At 33.5% G+C, this 18,549-nt stretch overlaps 1 protein-coding gene across 1 annotated transcript; it reads right to left on the bottom strand.

Moving 5' to 3' along the window:
• Window positions 1-788: 788 nt before the first annotated feature.
• Window positions 789-16,772, bottom strand: LOC117339687 (peroxidase-like protein). The gene is made up of 13 exons (XM_033901403.1): window positions 16,639-16,772; window positions 14,154-14,417; window positions 12,770-12,872; window positions 11,716-11,936; window positions 11,312-11,494; window positions 10,756-10,801; window positions 10,355-10,461; window positions 9,713-9,814; window positions 8,995-9,087; window positions 7,581-8,292; window positions 6,901-7,070; window positions 5,404-5,509; window positions 789-3,899 (listed from the first exon to the last, which is right to left on the bottom strand). Exons 2-13 carry the CDS (start codon window positions 14,410-14,412, stop codon window positions 3,701-3,703), a joined length of 2,301 nt encoding a protein of 766 aa, XP_033757294.1. The 5' UTR covers window positions 14,413-14,417; window positions 16,639-16,772; the 3' UTR covers window positions 789-3,700.
• Window positions 16,773-18,549: the final 1,777 nt, after the last annotated feature.

The raw sequence follows: 18,549 nt of genomic DNA, 5'->3' as shown, positions 1-18,549 counted from the left end.
TTCTCAATCTGAGATCTTTTTCATTGCAAACGAAAGAATTTGATGCACTGAGACGGAACGTGAAAAAAAATTATCATCGGATAAAAAATTACGGAGATATGGCACTTTGAATATTTCGAAGTTTTCCCCGCTAAAATTCGAAAATCGAGCAAAAATGCCTTAATTTTTTTTCAGCTCCTTCATTTATACACATACAGATCTGATATTTGACACAACTATAGAACGTAAAAGTGGCAACAAAAGAAGTTACTTTTCATTGACCCTCATTCGATGTCAAATAATCCAAAAAATTAAAATTAAAAAAAATATATTTTGAATCAGGTTCTTTGTCTGTTCGTATTTTTCCTTGAACAATCAGTGCATGTTGTAGTTTATGATCGGGGCTAACTTTTCTCTCAAACATGTTATCAGAAAATATGTCAGGGTCAAGGTCCCAGAACGAGGTCAAATCGAGGTCAAAATTTTAAAATTCAAAATTATTTCATTTTTCAATGCCATTGCAAAGTGCATGATTAATGAAGGCTAACTGTGCAGATTTTATGGTCGTGCAATTAAAAATAGCGTAGAAATGTCACTTTGAAAAATGTTCGTTTTCCAGCCAAAATTCAAATTTGTCCCAAAAATGCATTCAATTACCCTCTTCTCCTATATCTTTACATACACAGATCTGATATTTGGCACAGTGATAGCATGTACGGATGCCTACACATTCTTCAACCTATCATTGACCTTGACCTTCGTTCAAGGTCACAGAGGTCCAACGATCAAAAATCGAAAATTTCAAATTCTCTTTCAAACTGTTTATTTTCATCGTATATGAAAGAAAACGTTCTTTTGAAGATGTTTGAAACGGTTCAAGGTAAAGCACGTTGGAAAACATTTCACTGCCAAAACTGAATATTATCCTACTATTGCACTTGAAATGTTTTTTCTTCCAATACTCTGTCACCTACAGACTTGATAATTGGCACAAAAAACGTACATGATGGTATGTTTTGATGATATTATTGATATTATGTTTTGTGGATTTTATCTATATTATGTTTTGATGATAGTATCGTATCAGGGTTTGTTGATATTTTTGACGTTTTGCTTTGTTGATATTAATGATATTATGTTTTGTTGATATCATTGACTTTATGCTTTGTGGATATTATTTATATTATGTTTTGTTGATATAATGCTTTCATTTTATTATGTTTTGCTTACAAGTTGTTCTTCTGTTGATTTAAAAGTTTGTACTAAAACAGAACGAGACCTTATAAATGCCAGTTAAGCTGTAACATCATCATTTCAATCTCACTTAGTTCACGGCATTATGAAATAAGAAATTGTAAATCTTGTGAATCACAATGAGCCACACCTCTTTCATTAATGATAACATATAGAACACAACGTTAATACGTTTGGTATAGTAGGTAATTAAAGAAAATTATACTGGTAATGTATATATATATAAAGTTCTTCTTCATACTCTTTGTACAGTTATTCAACCTTATATGATTAATTGTTTCAAGGAAAAACTAAGAATGTTTATCACATAAGTCTGAAAAGGATACTTATTGTTCTTTTTTTGGTAAATTATTCATCATTGTTACATCTGAGATCGCGCACTTCAAAAAAAAGGTGCATTAATACATCAATTGCATATATATATAGAACAAATACATCTTCACAGACAGCAAGTTTATATCTTTCATTGCAATGCACATGTTCACATTTCATCTTGCATCCCTATATACACATCTCTCTTACTCTGACACTTTATAAAAAAACTAACATTCATCCATTTATTTATCCGTGTATCGTTAACATCATTAAATGATGTACAAATTACAAATGCATATCATATTTCATCGGGTAACTCCATATTTCTAATACTTATACCAGACTTAGACAGAACGAAGCTAAGTTCAACCTTTATACAACATCAGGAGTAGACGTTTTGTTATTTCATAGATTTTCCATTTTATTTCAAATTTTGATTATAGGATATATATTACACAAGAAACAGTGAATATATAATTTTATATTTTATTCAACTGATTTGAAGAAAACCTAGAGATAAATCTCCCAATTTTGTTTCTATTATTTATTACTGGAATCGTTTTCGCCATTACCAACACACCTGCTAAACTAATAAATTAAAACTAATCTAATGATACGTTTTCCTCAGCATTTATAAGCGAATCAAGAAGCTTTCCATTATTTGTAATACTGACTTTACATTTAGGCTCAGACTTCAAAATAATGTGTATGGCAAAAGGTGTTAAATGTCTAACGATGAATATCTCTATTTTAATTACAATTGATTATAACAATGATAATTAACGTCAGTAAAATGTGTTCGACCTTGATACAACATGGACATTAATTAGTGTAAAACTGAACGCCGGTAAAGATATGAAAAACATTTTCAGGAAAATCCCATCAGATTCGCACATGAGTAGCCATAGTAATACTGTAATTGATACATTTTTTATTTGTATTGAATGGTATTCAATTAATCACACTCGTTATTTGCATTACTTTATGAAATATTTATAAACTGGTATTATTACTGATCGGTATATGTTGATGTATTCTAATGACACATTCTCAATTGATTAACTCTCAATTTTGTACGCATTATTTCCCCTAGTTTAGTGTTGGTATTTTATTAATGCTAATGGAATTATCAATTATATATTTCATAACATCTGTGTTAATCATGATACATTCTTCAACTAAATACTTTTTAGTGTGTAACTCCTGCCTATATTATAATATACAGTTATCAAATGGGTATGAGGGCGACAGTAATTTTGTCAGCCCCGAAGCAACAACTGTTGCACGAGGGCTTTAGCCCGAGGGCAACCGTTGTTGATGAGGGGCTGACAAAATTACTATTGCCCGAATTACCCCATTTGATAACTGTTTTATTATACCTTTACGTTTTTTTTCTCTATATAGATGTTTGTGCTGGTATGAGAATCTGCTATATAGTCCTCCATTAACCTGACAGACGTTTATATGACCCTTATAGTGTTTTGGCTATCTCTGTTTGTTAATAATTACTCGATCTCTACGTCTGTGGCGTTTTGAAAACTCGTGTGTTGATCCGTGTTTGACAGTTTCGTGAGAGAAAACAAAATGTTAGGCTATCGTCTGCAACAACAAACAATATGTGTCAATTAAGCGCTTGCATCTCGTTCTGTCTTTCAAACGTTCTGACGACGTTACAGCAGGGCTGTGACAGTTCGCCGTGTGACAGTTTGCCGTGTGACAGTTTTTTCGAACTGTCACACGGTGTGATAGTCCAGGAAACACATGCGCAATCCTCTAGAGGCTGATAGTCAAATTATCACATTACTTTTATTTAGAGAAAAAAACGTAAAGGTATAATAATATATTTTAAATGTAATTATACTTGGTTTATTGCATATTTCCTTTTTAGATATTTGAAAAGCAATCCATATGTTATCACCTGATTTTTGGTATATTTGAGACGCAATGTATTTAATACATAAACTATTTGACATGTGATGCATCTGATGTTTATATGATGTGTATTTTCTGTATACATTCTGTAAATCCATAATCATTAAAGATTATTTATGGTACGGAGGAAAAATTATCTTTGATTATCTTTGTTGCATTTTGAAAAAATCTTCAAAAATGAAAGCAAAGGTAAAAATGCGACGTCTTTGGATAAGTTTTTTCACACTTTGACGACCATTCTTCTGCGTAGGTTCTGCAGTAGTTTGTTGAATACATCCTTGAAGACATTTGTATTAGGACTTTGTAGCGGATTTAAGAAGGACTTCGGCGACTGAAAGGTCGGATTTTCTATCTCGCTGTACTCCTTCCATAAGGATAGGTCAATTGAAGGAATCTGGTCACAAAGCACTTTTCTGTTACTGAAAAATAAAACAAACACGTATTATTATCACTGTCACTATATGTTAGTTACCATAAATCTTATATTTAATTCGTTCATCGTCTGTACATCGTCTACTTTCCCTTTGTCGAGGACGGCGGAATTATTTTGACATGGATATTTTTACGGATGCTTAATCTTCAACACAGAGTCCTTATGATTGATTGAAAATAAGACTAGGCTGCTATCTATTTTCACACCAAAGTTATACGCAATTACCACCCTCAAACAGTTACATACGCCACGCAAATAACCACCCTCCAAAAGTTTCATACTTCACAAAATTACCACCCACCAACAGTTACATACGTCACGCAATTTCCACCCTCCAAAAGTTTCATATTTCACGCAATTTCCACCCTCCAAAAGTTTCATACTTCACGTAATTACAACCCACCAACAATTACATACGTCACCCAATTACCACCTTCCAAAAGTTACATACGTTACGCAATTTCCACTCTCCAAAAGCTACATACGCCACGCAATTACCACTCTCAATAAGCTACATTCTTCACTTGATTACCTCCCTTTGAAAGTTTAATACTTCACGTAAAAAACACAATTCTACCGTACAGTGTCTCTGTCAATTTGCATGTAACTGTCGGATTTATGAATGTTCGGGAGTAGGTGTCAGTTATATATTTCGTCACATTGATGGTGACATTATATTAATTATCATGAGTAGTAGTGTATGCACTCATGATAATGTAGCATCTTCCAAAATGATATCATAATCCAGGGGGTAAAGGATTAGGACCCAAAAAACTGTGCGTTCTGTACGTATATAACGATTAGATAAGTATACATTTCATAATTTTTCCCTTACATTAAGCATTCAGGAAATCGGTGAAACTTTTCTGAAATTACAGGTAAATCATACAAACCTTTAAGTGTATCATTCTTTGGCTTTTGTGATCTATTTTATAAAATAGTTTAAATTGCTGTTTGGTGCATTCAACGCAATAGTAAAATACAAATCGAAGACAGACTAATTTGGTGATAGGGAATGAAGATGAATTTGAGCAGATGGGAAACCAATGTCGCATGTTTCCGTTTGAACGCATTGGGGATGAATCCTAAGGAATTTATTTAAATAAATAAACAACAAGTCTTTAAATTTTTTGGATAAAGCAATCCTTAACATATAGCATTCAATGTAAACGTTTGGAACATAACTATGCACATGGTTGATAAGAATAGAGACTGACCTTGATTATGTGATATATTATTTAGATACCCACTGTCGGCTTGATATTCGACCAGCATTTCAAAAGCAAATTCCACCACCATGACAATATACTTCCAATTGAAAAATGTTCTAATCGAAGTAATTCTTTAACAATAAGTAATGTAATGAACCGTTGATATAACGATTTTTTCAGAGAAGTATTTAATGTCATTTTTAGAAAACTAACGGCGAGGGCGATATTTGAAACGAAAATCATTAGTGTGTGTGTTATACAAATAAACAATTAACCAACCTGAAATCGTCCGAAGCTAGGAACACTGAAGGCTGGGTATGTTGCGTGCCTGTATTTTTGCATAGTACTGAAGCCAAGGAGGTCTTCTTTATCTCGTTCAGTTGTGCTGTAAAACAAGATTAAAAAACATTTTCAGTGATGATTTTCACCAACATTTAAGAGAATTTGTTTTAATGATATCACAAAATATCGCCTTTAAGAACACTCATATAAAAGGAATTTGCAAAAGATTACATAATGGTGTTTACATATTATAGTTGATATAGGCTAAATAGGATGATTTCAGGCGCACATCCTTAACCATAGTTCAGTTCAGCTTTCATCCTATCAGCTACACTTCAGTTATAAGACAAAATGTCATTTTAATGGATGCACAAATTGCACATTATTAAACTGATAGCCTGCTATTACACTGATGATAAAAATCTTAATTTGCATATCGATATAGCTAACACCTTGGACCAATGTGCATGTTAAAGACTTTAAGCGACCAACATACATGTTATAGACGATTTACAAGTACAAAATAATTTAACGTTTCAAAGATATATTGAGTTGTTACCAAATCTGACTATATCACTGCCAGATGTATCTACCTTTAAATTTCTTCTTTCTAGTGTCAACTTCTGATATCACATGTGTATAAAGTATCATACATTAACACCCAAAAAGAAAGTTTGACTAATCTGACATTCACTAAATCCTCGAACTAATAACTATAGTTTGGTTCCAATATGATACGCAATACAATTTTATAGTATTATTTCAATTTTCAATAGCTTGGTATAAAATGACACCGTACATTGAAGGAAGCTGATTCAGTTAATAATTTTTTTGAATATAAAGTCTTATGATATGGACTCAAGTTAGTTCCGTCTATAACAACGATATGATAACACATTATCGTAAGTGACATTTGAACCGTATTGAACAGTTCTTACTCAAACATTTCGATCTCTAATTGATTTATGAAATCGATTTGTTAAGGAGTGTGGTTTATATAGGTAGTTCCAATGTTCATTTCAAATAAATATTCTTTCAGGGGAATGATGAAAACGTCTTTGCATGGCCAATCTGAACATTCATATTTGCAACTCACAATTTAAGAAATGATCCAGCAAAACAGATTTAATAATTTAACACGCAAGAACTCCTATATTCTTCCATTGTGTTAATTGTGAGAGTTTTTTCTGGTACATTGTTCGGTATCAGGGTTACCTGATATAAAATAATATTTTCAAAAAAAATAATTTTATTCTAAAAAATAATTTTTTAATAAATATTTGAATCTGCTTAAATTCAAAAATGGTGTTTGATGCACATAAAAATATATATTCTAAAGTACCAAACATTTAAAATATTTATCAAGCTATTATTAGGATTTGTATTTAATGATAAAGGACATGTTGCATGAATATGGGATTGTAATACAGAATGGAAATCATTGGTACATAGGAAATACAAGGGTAGTAGACGTAATTTATATGCTACACCTACCAAGAGTAAATCTGTTTTCCGCATGGTCGGTCTCATACCAGTGTCTATCTCCTCTCTGATATTTCCTGAACTGTCTGGCTATGATACAAGCAAATGTTGGCCCTGTTGCGGCTCCTGGGAGACGTATCTCTGATAAGCCTCCAGTGTACAGATCTATATCATCCGGGTGACTATAATAGTAGAAATTTCTTTCTTACGTATTTAAACCTGTATTTGTTAACACATATATCATAGACGTAGAATTTTAAGGAATTGCAATCTAATATATATAGTTTTAAGTCCAATAACATAAGATTTAGAAAAGAAAAGCCGTTAAAACCAAGCTACCTTGGTATGTGTGACTTCAAGGAATTGTCAGTATCAAACAATAGGCAAGATTACAATACAACAAATTACACTTCACAAATAACTCCTACTTTAAGTTATTTCCTTTTAAAAATGGGAATCTGGATATGAAATTTTACTTGTTTAGTTCGTAAAAATCCTTATAAAACAACAACAGTCAGGAACAAATATCACACTAATCGATGAATTGTGGACATGTATGATTAAAAGAAACACATTGAGAAAAAGACAAGATTTTCTAAAAAGGTAATTAGTTGCATTCACAATTTTGTGGAAACAGTATTTGTGTCAAAAACTTCCCACTTGAAACAGGTAAGAATGTCTTAAGTACGTACGAGTACACTTTGGACAACAATTTTCTGGTTGCTTGGTCATGGTCCACTAGTCTCCCGAATCCGTCCCCGAAGTGTAGAGCTGTCTGAAGACCACACCACTTCCGCCAAGTGTTGTAGGGTGCAAGTCCGTGGTCACGCCCTCTTTGTATGTTAATGGCTGCTAGATCAAAACTCTCCCCATCATCCTTTAAGAACAAGAAGTTCCTTACACTGTCCTGCAATAGTCGGTCATTCCGGTCGTGGTAGGAATTGGCCATCCACCGCATCAGATTCTCATCTCCATCGGTATCAAACATAAGATCAGGCCTATTGAACTGGGTGTGGAGAGGAATGGCTTTAATTAGACTGTAGTTCCTGGCCATCATGGCTAGAACGCCTGGAACTTCTGAATGTCCAAACCGGAAAGCTGCAGCTCCGAAAACATTTGATGTAGAGGCATCCACTGTTGCGTCGTACACATTGTTATATGTGTGGGCTGTAGGAAACAATCCATACCTGTCCATTTGTTCTTTACCTATAACAATAGGTAGGTATTCGGAGAATGATATGTGCTGTAACTCGGCAGCGACTATTCGTTTTCCTTCCTGGAACAGATGTTCATCGTCCCAGTTTGGATTCAGTTCTCGCAATGTGTCGACCACGTGGTTGTGTTCTTTTACGAACAACAAATGTAAACATGTCAATGTCGGAGTCACATGACGGCGTCCATCGCCTAAAAAGGAAAATAATGTCAATGCTTAGTCTACACAATGAAACATCCAAGAAGCATAAACCGGACTAACGATATCACAAAAAATGTAATTTTCTAAAATGTCTTAAGAGTTACTGCCCTTAAACCGCAACACCGTGATGATATATGCTCCAGCTGTTCATTATGTGACCGTCAAAGTATCTGATAATGACACTGTAACGCTACCTAGAATAACACATTTACTTCATATTTACTTCGACGTTTACAAAGACTACAGTAAATACATAGTAGCCTTAGTATTTTGGTATTTTCAGTCATTGCTGTTTTTGACTCTAATACATTTCCTTATAATTCCCATAAGTTTGCTCTGAGATGTTGTGGATGAACAGAGCATTGTTAATTTATATATATGTAATTACGTTTAAAACATAGAATGGCACACGTTAAAAGAAATCTTGATTATAATGAATTGACCAAGTTTGTGACTTGGACAATGTACATTATTTTTATAAAATCTCGATATAGAAACGATTGAAATGTGTATTCGGGATAAAATATTTGAATATGTTTATATTCTAAATCTGTCGTGTTTTTTTTTTGTTTTTTTTTTTTTGGTTTTTTTTGTGTGTTTTTTTTTTTTTTTTTTTCTGTGGTTTTTGACAGTACAATATGCATCCACTAGTTATTAAATTAACCTAATTCACAATAAAATGTGTACTTTACCTGACTGAAAGCAGTGATGTCCAGGTGAGGAGAGGATACACTCGTTATCGGGAGCGCTGTGGAGGTGTCCAGAGGGAGTCAGCTTAATACGACCTACAGTACAGATAAGGTAATATTTAAGAAGTCTTGCAGATTTTTTCGGTACTGTTTACAAAAAAAATCAATAACATAGGATTGCGTAGGCACTTTTTTGGGGGACGGGCATCCAGGAGAAGAGAGGGACACCAGGTTAAGGAGGAAAGAACAGAGTAAGAAAGGGGACAAATGAGGAAAGACGGGGGATTCATGAGGAAGCGTAAGGGGGACAAAGGAGGAAATAGAGGGGACAAATGTGGAAACGAGGGCAAATGCGGAAATAACTTACCGTATACTAATATTTCTATAATGGTTTCTTCAAATTTATATTCTCATTCTTCTATATATCAAAAGTACTACGCAGAATAACATATGACAAAATGGATTACAGTGGACTCTATATAGTATCAGGATCATACTAGCTACTGCTGAAAATCTCTATATTTATAAGGGTGGTTTAAAAACAAATTGAATCATCTTGATTGTGAAGGCAAAATGTCAACAGCATGCATTAAAGAACCAATATACATGTAAGCAAATTATTTTTAAAATCATATTTTGATATAGTTTTTTTATTCTATATTTTAAAGACATAGTTCAATCCATCACTCCCTTGAAAGTGTGGAAACTTGTGTAACTTTACCATTGTGATGAAGTCGAAGCTCATCTTGGTGCACTTTGTTCGAGCCATATATGGTAGATCCGTCTATGAAGGATGTGGGATGGTTCAGCTGCTCTCGATGTCCTGTCCAAGAAAATTAGATAAGAATGCAATAACACTGAATAGCAAATTACATGCGCAGTGTGTATATATCAATTACCAGAATCATTTCACATATAAAATTCGATAATCCTTTTTCCAGTAACATTTTTCGTGTGTTTATATTAATTACAATGTAAACAAAAGGATGATAATTTGCTAAAAGTCACTTAAATATCATATTTAAATTGATGATATGTTTTGTTACTATTTAACGACTAATGTGATCATATGTGCATGACATCTCTCTTACCATGATTTCGCCCCCATAATAGTTCTCCTTTTTATTGTCACCGCTATTACATGTACGACATGTATATATGTTTTATACCAAGCGTCTATTGACTTGATTATGACGTCAGAAGAGGTGATCGATTATAAATGTGCAAAACGAACATTAAACTTAGTAAATCATTATTCCATATATTCAAAAAACAGATTATTTGTGTCAATTTGATTATATAAAATCCTGCATAGAAAAGTGTGCATGAATAATTATTTTATGAACATGTTGCATGTAATTACCTGGGTCACAGTCCATGTATGGTGTGGCTGATGATCTCACGAAGCTCATGCACCATCCTCTAAACATGGGATCATCCAGAGGTACTGGTATAGGGAAACAATGATCGCTGAAACATGAAAAGAAGCCGTGTCAATTATGTTTTCAACAAAACAAATGTTCTACGTACGAATTTGTGCTCCTTATCAACTGAAAGTTCTGCAAAACTATGACAAGTGAAGGGCACCTTTAGATATGAATTTAGTGATAATACTGGTTGTGCTGAACGCATTATTTTACAGCTTCAAAAAATCCCTAACTATTTAAATATATTATTGATACATATCATGCATATACGAAGTGACCCTTGAAATAAAATAGATAATAAATCGCTTGCAAGCTTGCAAAAAATCATATTTCTTACTCTTTATTTCCGAGTGGACAGCACTTCATATCCTTCCCTTGGTCATCTGAAATTTTTTTTTTTAAATAATGATAAAAACACATTTTTTTTTTTTTTTTGTACTTTGATTAATTTTTTTTATGGAAGCCTTATACTTACGACATCTAGCAAATATTCTATCGCTCATTGTTGCTACTCATACTTTTAAGAAAATGATGAAAATCCATATTATATTGGTTAAAATAACTTGTCACAAATATAAGGACATTGGGACCAGGTGTTCCGGGAGCGTTATCGTCTTTTTACCCAATACATTTAATCTAAGGTAATTCTATCATTATTAGTATCAAAAGAAAAATATATCTTAAACCAAATAAATGGACAGAAGACACTAGCCTTACTGGAACAACTAGTCTTATTGTCATTTTACTTTTTTAGTTTAATGATTTCCATGCAAATATATTTGTTCCCGCTTTGCCGCTGTTTCGTCATTTTAAGATAGTTCCGACTTCGACAGCATCAACGTGCTATCTGCTTAACATTGTGATACCTTATACCAACGGTAATATAATCATACCTTTAAGGACGGGTGTATGAAGTATATCGTGGTCCAAGAACTGCCCGTACGCCATGAACATATTGGTGCTCTTTTTACTGTGCGCTGCGGTGTGACCTGTGTTGCTGTGGATGATATTACTTATCAAACGTGTACTTGGGAGGGGCCTCCCGTTGATTGATTTTGTTCGTGGCGCATCAATTTCTGCAAAGTAAAACAGGCATATTCGTCATATAATCTTCTCTGTAATGGTAAACGCCCTTGTCATGAATTTGGTATGTGTAATATTTTTTAAATCTTAATACTCCCTTAAAGCGAAGTATACTAATTTAATAAATAAAGATGATAATCATTTGGCTACTCCTCAAAATAAGCTATTCAATAACACGATGAGACATGAAAAAGGAGTGAATGTTGTATCTTACCGTCAGCGTATTGTGGTGGTAGAAATCGAGTCTGTGGCGTCATAGTACTGCCCCAAAAAGGGTGGTCAAGGTTATTACACGTTCCGTCTGCTGTCCTATAGCGTGCTGATCGGTCACATGTTATACTTGGAGACTTAAAACCACAATGGGGAGTCACGTGCTTTCGCCATTCTTTCTTTAACATCTCATCTTTCATAATAGATTCTGGCCATGCCCCGGTCCTATAGAATAGAACATTTAAGCTGGATATAACATTTATTGTTTATATCGATATAATGGTTATTGTTTATAGTAATATAATGTCTATTGTGGTATATTGTTTATATCGATATACTGTATATCAATTATAACAATTTTAAAATGTATATAATTAAATTGATTAAAATGTGTATTGTTTAAATTTGATTATAATGACTATTGTTTATATTGATTATAATATATATTATTTATATCGATATAATTTCTATTGTTTATATCAATATAATGGTTATTGTGTATATAGTTGTAATGGCAGTGTCGACATCTAAGTGACTTAGACGCTTGAAAAGGTAGGACTAAATTCCGAAACATCACAGTTGTTCAATAGTTCGCACGTGACCAAATTCCAAAGCGTCACAGGTGTTCAATAGTTCGCACGTGACCGTGCAATAGTCCTTTAGCCGCGCAATAGTTCAAAATATAGCTTATACGTATAGTTAAGGAAAAGCAAACGCATTATGTAATAAATGTATATAATGTCTGTTGCTATTATCGATATAATGGCTATTGTTTATACGGAATGTAATATATAATGTTTATATCAATGAAATGTCTATTGTTTGTATGGATATAATGTCTATCTTTATATCGATGTTATTTGTATTGTTAATATGCTAAATAATATTAATTTCGTTTTCACAGAAACAGCAATGAAAACAACACCACATCACCACACACAAAAACGCGAAAATAATCAAATAAGAACATTCATAATATCACCTCTCTATCTTCCAATAAGACGATAAGATCAGTTCCAAAAAAATAATTTTGCATTCCGATTAAATAATTCACTTACAATTTTCGAAAGTTTTCCTGTATTTGTCTGACAAGGCGGGCATTTTCATCTAGAATTCGCACGTGCTCGTGAGAGTGTCCACCTTCTGAATGGTCCATGTGACCTACAAAGATGAGATGGTTCACATTTCTATGACTACATAAAATGAACCCAAATGATGGAAAGCTTGGGACTTTTTGTAATAAGAATTAGAAAGTTTATGCCTATTTCACAATTACAATTAAAACGCATATGAACTATACGATATAAAATTATGCTTATTTCCTGTCTCGTTGTTGTAGATAAAAGGCCAATCATGTAACACATCATAGAAGAGAGTTTATTTGAAAAACATTTTTTTATAAAGTACAGGGCAAATATTTTTCTGTGTGTAGTCAAATAGATTATGTTTTTCGTCTTCACATCGAAATACCATCCCACAACTACCTACTGCAGCCTACAATGCATCCGGGTATGTTTTTTTGGATCTAAACACAAGACGATGATCAATAGGTAAGTTGCTTTAGTATTATCATTGGTTTAGCCTTCTTATGCATTTGTACAATGTAAATGGCGGGATAAGTGTAGCCCTTGGGCGCTCGGGACATGTGTCAACTACATGTATGTCCCGTGCGTGTAAGGACTCTTATCAAACGTCATCATGTGAGAGAGGTTTGATTGGATGAGAGTGTTGCACGAACTTTTTGTCCTATTCCCTGCACATATCATTCCTGTCCCCCGCTCCCTGTTCATTCTCCATCATGCCATTGGACAGTGCAGACAACTTTATAGCTAGCCCTGGTAAGTCTGTCTTCATGTATATTTTATAAATGTAACTTGCTATATTCTACATTACATAATTGTAACCGTGGTCGCGTTGTGTACCATTGTCGCGTAAATATATTGTAATTGTTCCGGTCAATGTACTACGTCCATGTTATATGTTTTGTAGGTCTTTATGCATAATAAAGAACCAAGAACATGAACCCTGGTGTTTTCTATATATATACTTCACCAACGGTTACATAAGCATTGCAGACCGTCGAATAGATTCTAAAAACATATCTCATAGATATCTCAATCTTGGTGTTTCCACTATCAACCTGTATATTTGGTAAAAACAGTTATGCCAATTTTTCTATCAATTATGGACTTTCATTGAGGCGATTGTGTCGTTTTATCACCACGAAAAAGAAATACTGACCGAGACGAGGCAAATGTAACATCATCAATACACAATAAATGCAGTGTGTCACCGATTCCATATCTCATAAATATGTACATCAAATCCACATGTTAGTGATGTAAACAAAGAGGGTTAAGAAATTAATTGCGCAAATATGCAATGTTTTTTGTGTCAGTGGAGTGATCTATTTATATTGGCTGATAAATACTCCTAACCCACCTTTTGAGTGTCCATTGTGGGCATTTTTACTGTGTGAACTCATCATTTGGGGGCCGTGACCATGATGTGCATGGTGCCCGGTCAAATGACTACCATGCTTGCCCTTCGCGTTCGAGTTGACTTGTTCAACGGCCGTTTCTACACAGATCTTAATTAAGTTAGACACGATGTCGACATTGGTAGGCACGTGCGATGAATGGTAACAACTGAAGAGGCCAGCCAGGGTCAAGGACACACGCAACAAAACCGCCATCATCATTCCTGCTGCAAAGATAGTATGACAACAGGTTAGACTTTTATATGTTTAATTCAACATGTCAAAGCTAGATATCAAAATATTGATTATTTCATCTGAACTTATAACTTCATCCTCAGATTAAACTTCAATAAAGATGTGTATTTTAGTAAATGCTACAGAAAAGATAAAAAAGAATGGTCCTAAAATTTGGAGTTAGGATACATTATGATATAGGTAAATTAGTTCTATTTATCAAACTCTTAATCACTTGAATCAGATGGGCCCAAACAGGTGGATATTAGCATTGGTTAGATAATTGCAGATTGCTAGACACCAAAGAAGAACTGTGTCACAGATTTATATATCGGAATATCCACAGCGAAGGAATAATGCACTTTAAAGTTCAGTTGAATGGAAACTTTCTACCAAAATAACACTGTGTTTATTATTAAATATCAGCAACGCAAATGTCATCAAAATCTGTCGTAATAAATGACAAAACCAAATAAACAGGATACTTATTAGCACAGACGAACTCTCTGACAACGTTTGAAAAACACCATGTCCTTACAATCAACTGAAGGTCAACGTCATCAAGAAAGGCTTAAATGACGGTCAAAGTCATCAAGAGAAACTTAGTCTGATCCATACGACACACGCTATACCTGTCACGATCGCTCTTGTCATATAAAGGAAAGATTGTTCGTTTGTTTAGTCATTAAAAACAATGACATGCCATAGTTATCAAGCAATTGACAAGCAGGTAAAGCAAACAAACCTTTTTTGGGGCGTTCATAATGTGTTATCTTTAACAGCCAAATATTGTTTTTGTTTAGTTTAATTTAATTTTTCGATACAATATCTCAAGATCCTTAACATCGGACTCGAACATATGTTCATAAAAATACAAATATCTATATATATATTTGCTAAATATGAAGACTTATTCAAGAAGAGACTTCAATCAGATTACTCGATTGTGTCTTAGGGTGGTAAATTAATCACTACATAGTTAGTTGACTATACTCAAATAAAAATTCATGAAAAATGAAAGTAGTTATTGCAAACATCGCTATGTTAACTGTGAAAGAAATACTGACATTAATTTTTTTTAAGTTTTTAAAAACACTGGCGTTAAGGTCATTTAAAAATCATACAGAGAATAATGTATGGATTATTTTAGCGTTTAAAATCAAAGGTTGATATAGCGAAGATATGTGACATTATTAAAGATGTCAGGAGAATTTTGTGAACCTTGAAATATTATATAGCGAAGATATGTGATATTATTCAAGATGCAACCCATATTGATAGTGTTTTAATTGTTGTTGGAAAGAAAAATTCGAACTTCTTGCTCAGGAGAAAGAACAATAAAAATATTCCTTATATGAATGACATCTAATCTTTAGAGTCGAAGAAAATAGAATGATAGAATGTCAAAAATTTTGAAATAGGCATTACCTTGTTCAACATAGGTTAATATAATTCCGTCGATAATACAATAGTGTATACTTATGACATTGCATTGATTCCATTGTTCCTTCGTATCCTTTAACGGTGATTGGTCTGTGTACCTTTGTCGTTATTAAAACTGATTAGTGTTTGAATAAAAATCACTTGATATTCTGTCAATCAAACAATTATCAACTTTGTACAGGAGCATATAATTTATACTTCATGCCATGATTTAATTAGGTGTATGTGCATATATAACCAATCCCTAGTCTGGTCTGAATACGAAATTGAACTACTCTCATGTACATAGCACCATAAAAATAGCATATTTTAGATAAACGGGGGAATTGGCATATGTATTCCGACTTTTGAAAAAAATCGAATCATGTGACAAAAGCAAAGATCAATGTGAAAACAAAAGGTACAAAGATGATCAGGCCGGCGTTCTGGAATGTAAGCGTCTTTGCTTCGTTGCAGACATAGCTAATTTAGAGTATTAGAAAAATAGAACTGATGCAGTACTTTATCACTCGATTCCGAAGAACACAATATCGTTGAAGGTGATGGAATTATTTTGAATTCAGATGTCGATCACAAAAATATATTCTAAAAAGCATGAAAGCATAACACATTCGTTTCTTTCCATGAACTATCAACCTATTTTAAAACTATTCTTTATTTTTTTTTTAAATCATCATAATTTGTATGTTTAGTAGATGAGTGTGAGTTGATTATTTGTTTGTTACTTCATATTTAGAAAGGGACTTTTAAGGGAAACGATCATATACTTACCATGTGCCTGCAGGTCGCTGTCCCGGAAATATTCCCCTGGCTAGTGGTGAGAAATCTACTGATACACTAGCACGACAGGGCCTGACATCTGTGTGCTTGTAACGTTCCTCGACGTTTTTTGATTGACAGGTGACAAGTCCTCTAATATGTTTTATTAATTAACCAGCTCTATAGATCAATTTAACCTATGGTAATAAAGTTACATATTGTAGTACACACAATTACTAAAGCTGTGTAGAAACCTTTGTGAACTGTATGCTCATACCAAACCACAGTTGTTGAATATGTCAGCTTTCATGTCAAAGCAGTATGTCTTTATTTGCCCTTTATTAACATAAGTGGCCCTTTCATCTCTCTATCTCTATCTAAATTCACTGCTTGCCGTATTTATTGAGTCAGTTGAGTTTATCAACAAACTAAGAAATCACGCAGACTGTTGTGCAACATAAAATTTAGACCCTGTTAACTTGAATAACTTGACTGTGGATGTATTGGCTTTTTGATAAAATAATGTATTAATGCTTGTTACCTATCATCTACGATATTGGTTTTCCAGACCTAAACATTCTACTACAAATCTGTTTTATATTGGGATTTACAAAATACATCAGTCGGAATACAGACACTGCGTCAACCTAACTATGGGGTTGTTCAGTGGCATGGAAATTAGAAAATCATTTTTTTAAATTAATTTAGAAATTCCATTCTGTAATTGAAACACCATATGTAATGAATATTCATGACCGAAGGAATCATAGGAAGCATAGGAACTATAACTCCAAAATACAAAGTCATTGTATCAGGTAACGGAGTACAGTCATTAAATATTCAAATTAAGATTTATGTACTATTAATCAACGATATTTACTTAGACTCTATTTCAAGTATGGTGGGCCATGAATCTTAAAATTATGTCGCGACATTTATTAAAAATGAAAATTAATTTCCTCTTTTGAGCTCTGTGGAAAAAGATTACGTTTCATATATATATATAACATCAAACATACTGCCAAATCTCGTTATCTCGAATAATGATATCTCCACTCAAAGTAAACATTCAGTTCCGACGTTATTCAATGTAAAATATACTCGTTTGCCTCGAATAATTCAGATACTTTTTTTTTCATGGCCCACTGACAAAAGTGATAACGAGGCTTAATTAATAATATAACCATTGTCTACACGATGTATTGGTATGTAGGCGTGGGTTGAAACTTCTGATACAGTGCTAAGAGTACGTGATACTCTCCTACCTGACACTGTGCAATGACATTAACAGCTGTGAGACTGTCTGAGCCAATCCTTCTGTAGACAATTAACAACAGTTTAAGCTGTTAACACATGAATCAGGATCAACCCATTCTTGTGCAATTCTATTTCTATAGATAAATCATGTCCTGCCCTGATTTCAAATCATTTCCCTTACGGAGGTTTTTTTTTTGCTGGAATGCACTTGTTTTTAGGCGTTAAATGTTGTCCTCATATAGAAGCCTGAGCTGTTTTAAACAGAGATATATTGAAAAGTTGACAGTTTAACAAAATATCTATCGTGTAAGCGAACCTGTAACTACAACAAGAAACATGATCAAAGTTGGAACCAAATATAAACAAACACTATACAGGAAAACCACTTCAAAACTATGACACGATCAATAGATAAATATTGACAGTAGCAGGGAATCAAAAGGCATCAAACATCATATCACATCGGGAAGTATCCCAACGACATCATGATGATACAATTTTCTTAAATCTACATTCCTCGAAACCATGAGTTGTAGGGCTTGTATTATCTGCAGCCTCCATTTATCACCACAACCGTTGTTGGGAACAAGTTCTTGACAATCGAATCGTTTGTGACATGTAAATATCGCCGAGGTTAAGGAAACAGGTATGCTACTATCAAGTAGT

Source organism: Pecten maximus, chromosome 12 (genome assembly GCF_902652985.1).
Source record: "Pecten maximus chromosome 12, xPecMax1.1, whole genome shotgun sequence".
Lineage (NCBI taxonomy): Eukaryota > Metazoa > Mollusca > Bivalvia > Pectinida > Pectinidae > Pecten > Pecten maximus.
This window is presented reverse-complemented; position numbering and strand designations above follow the sequence as displayed.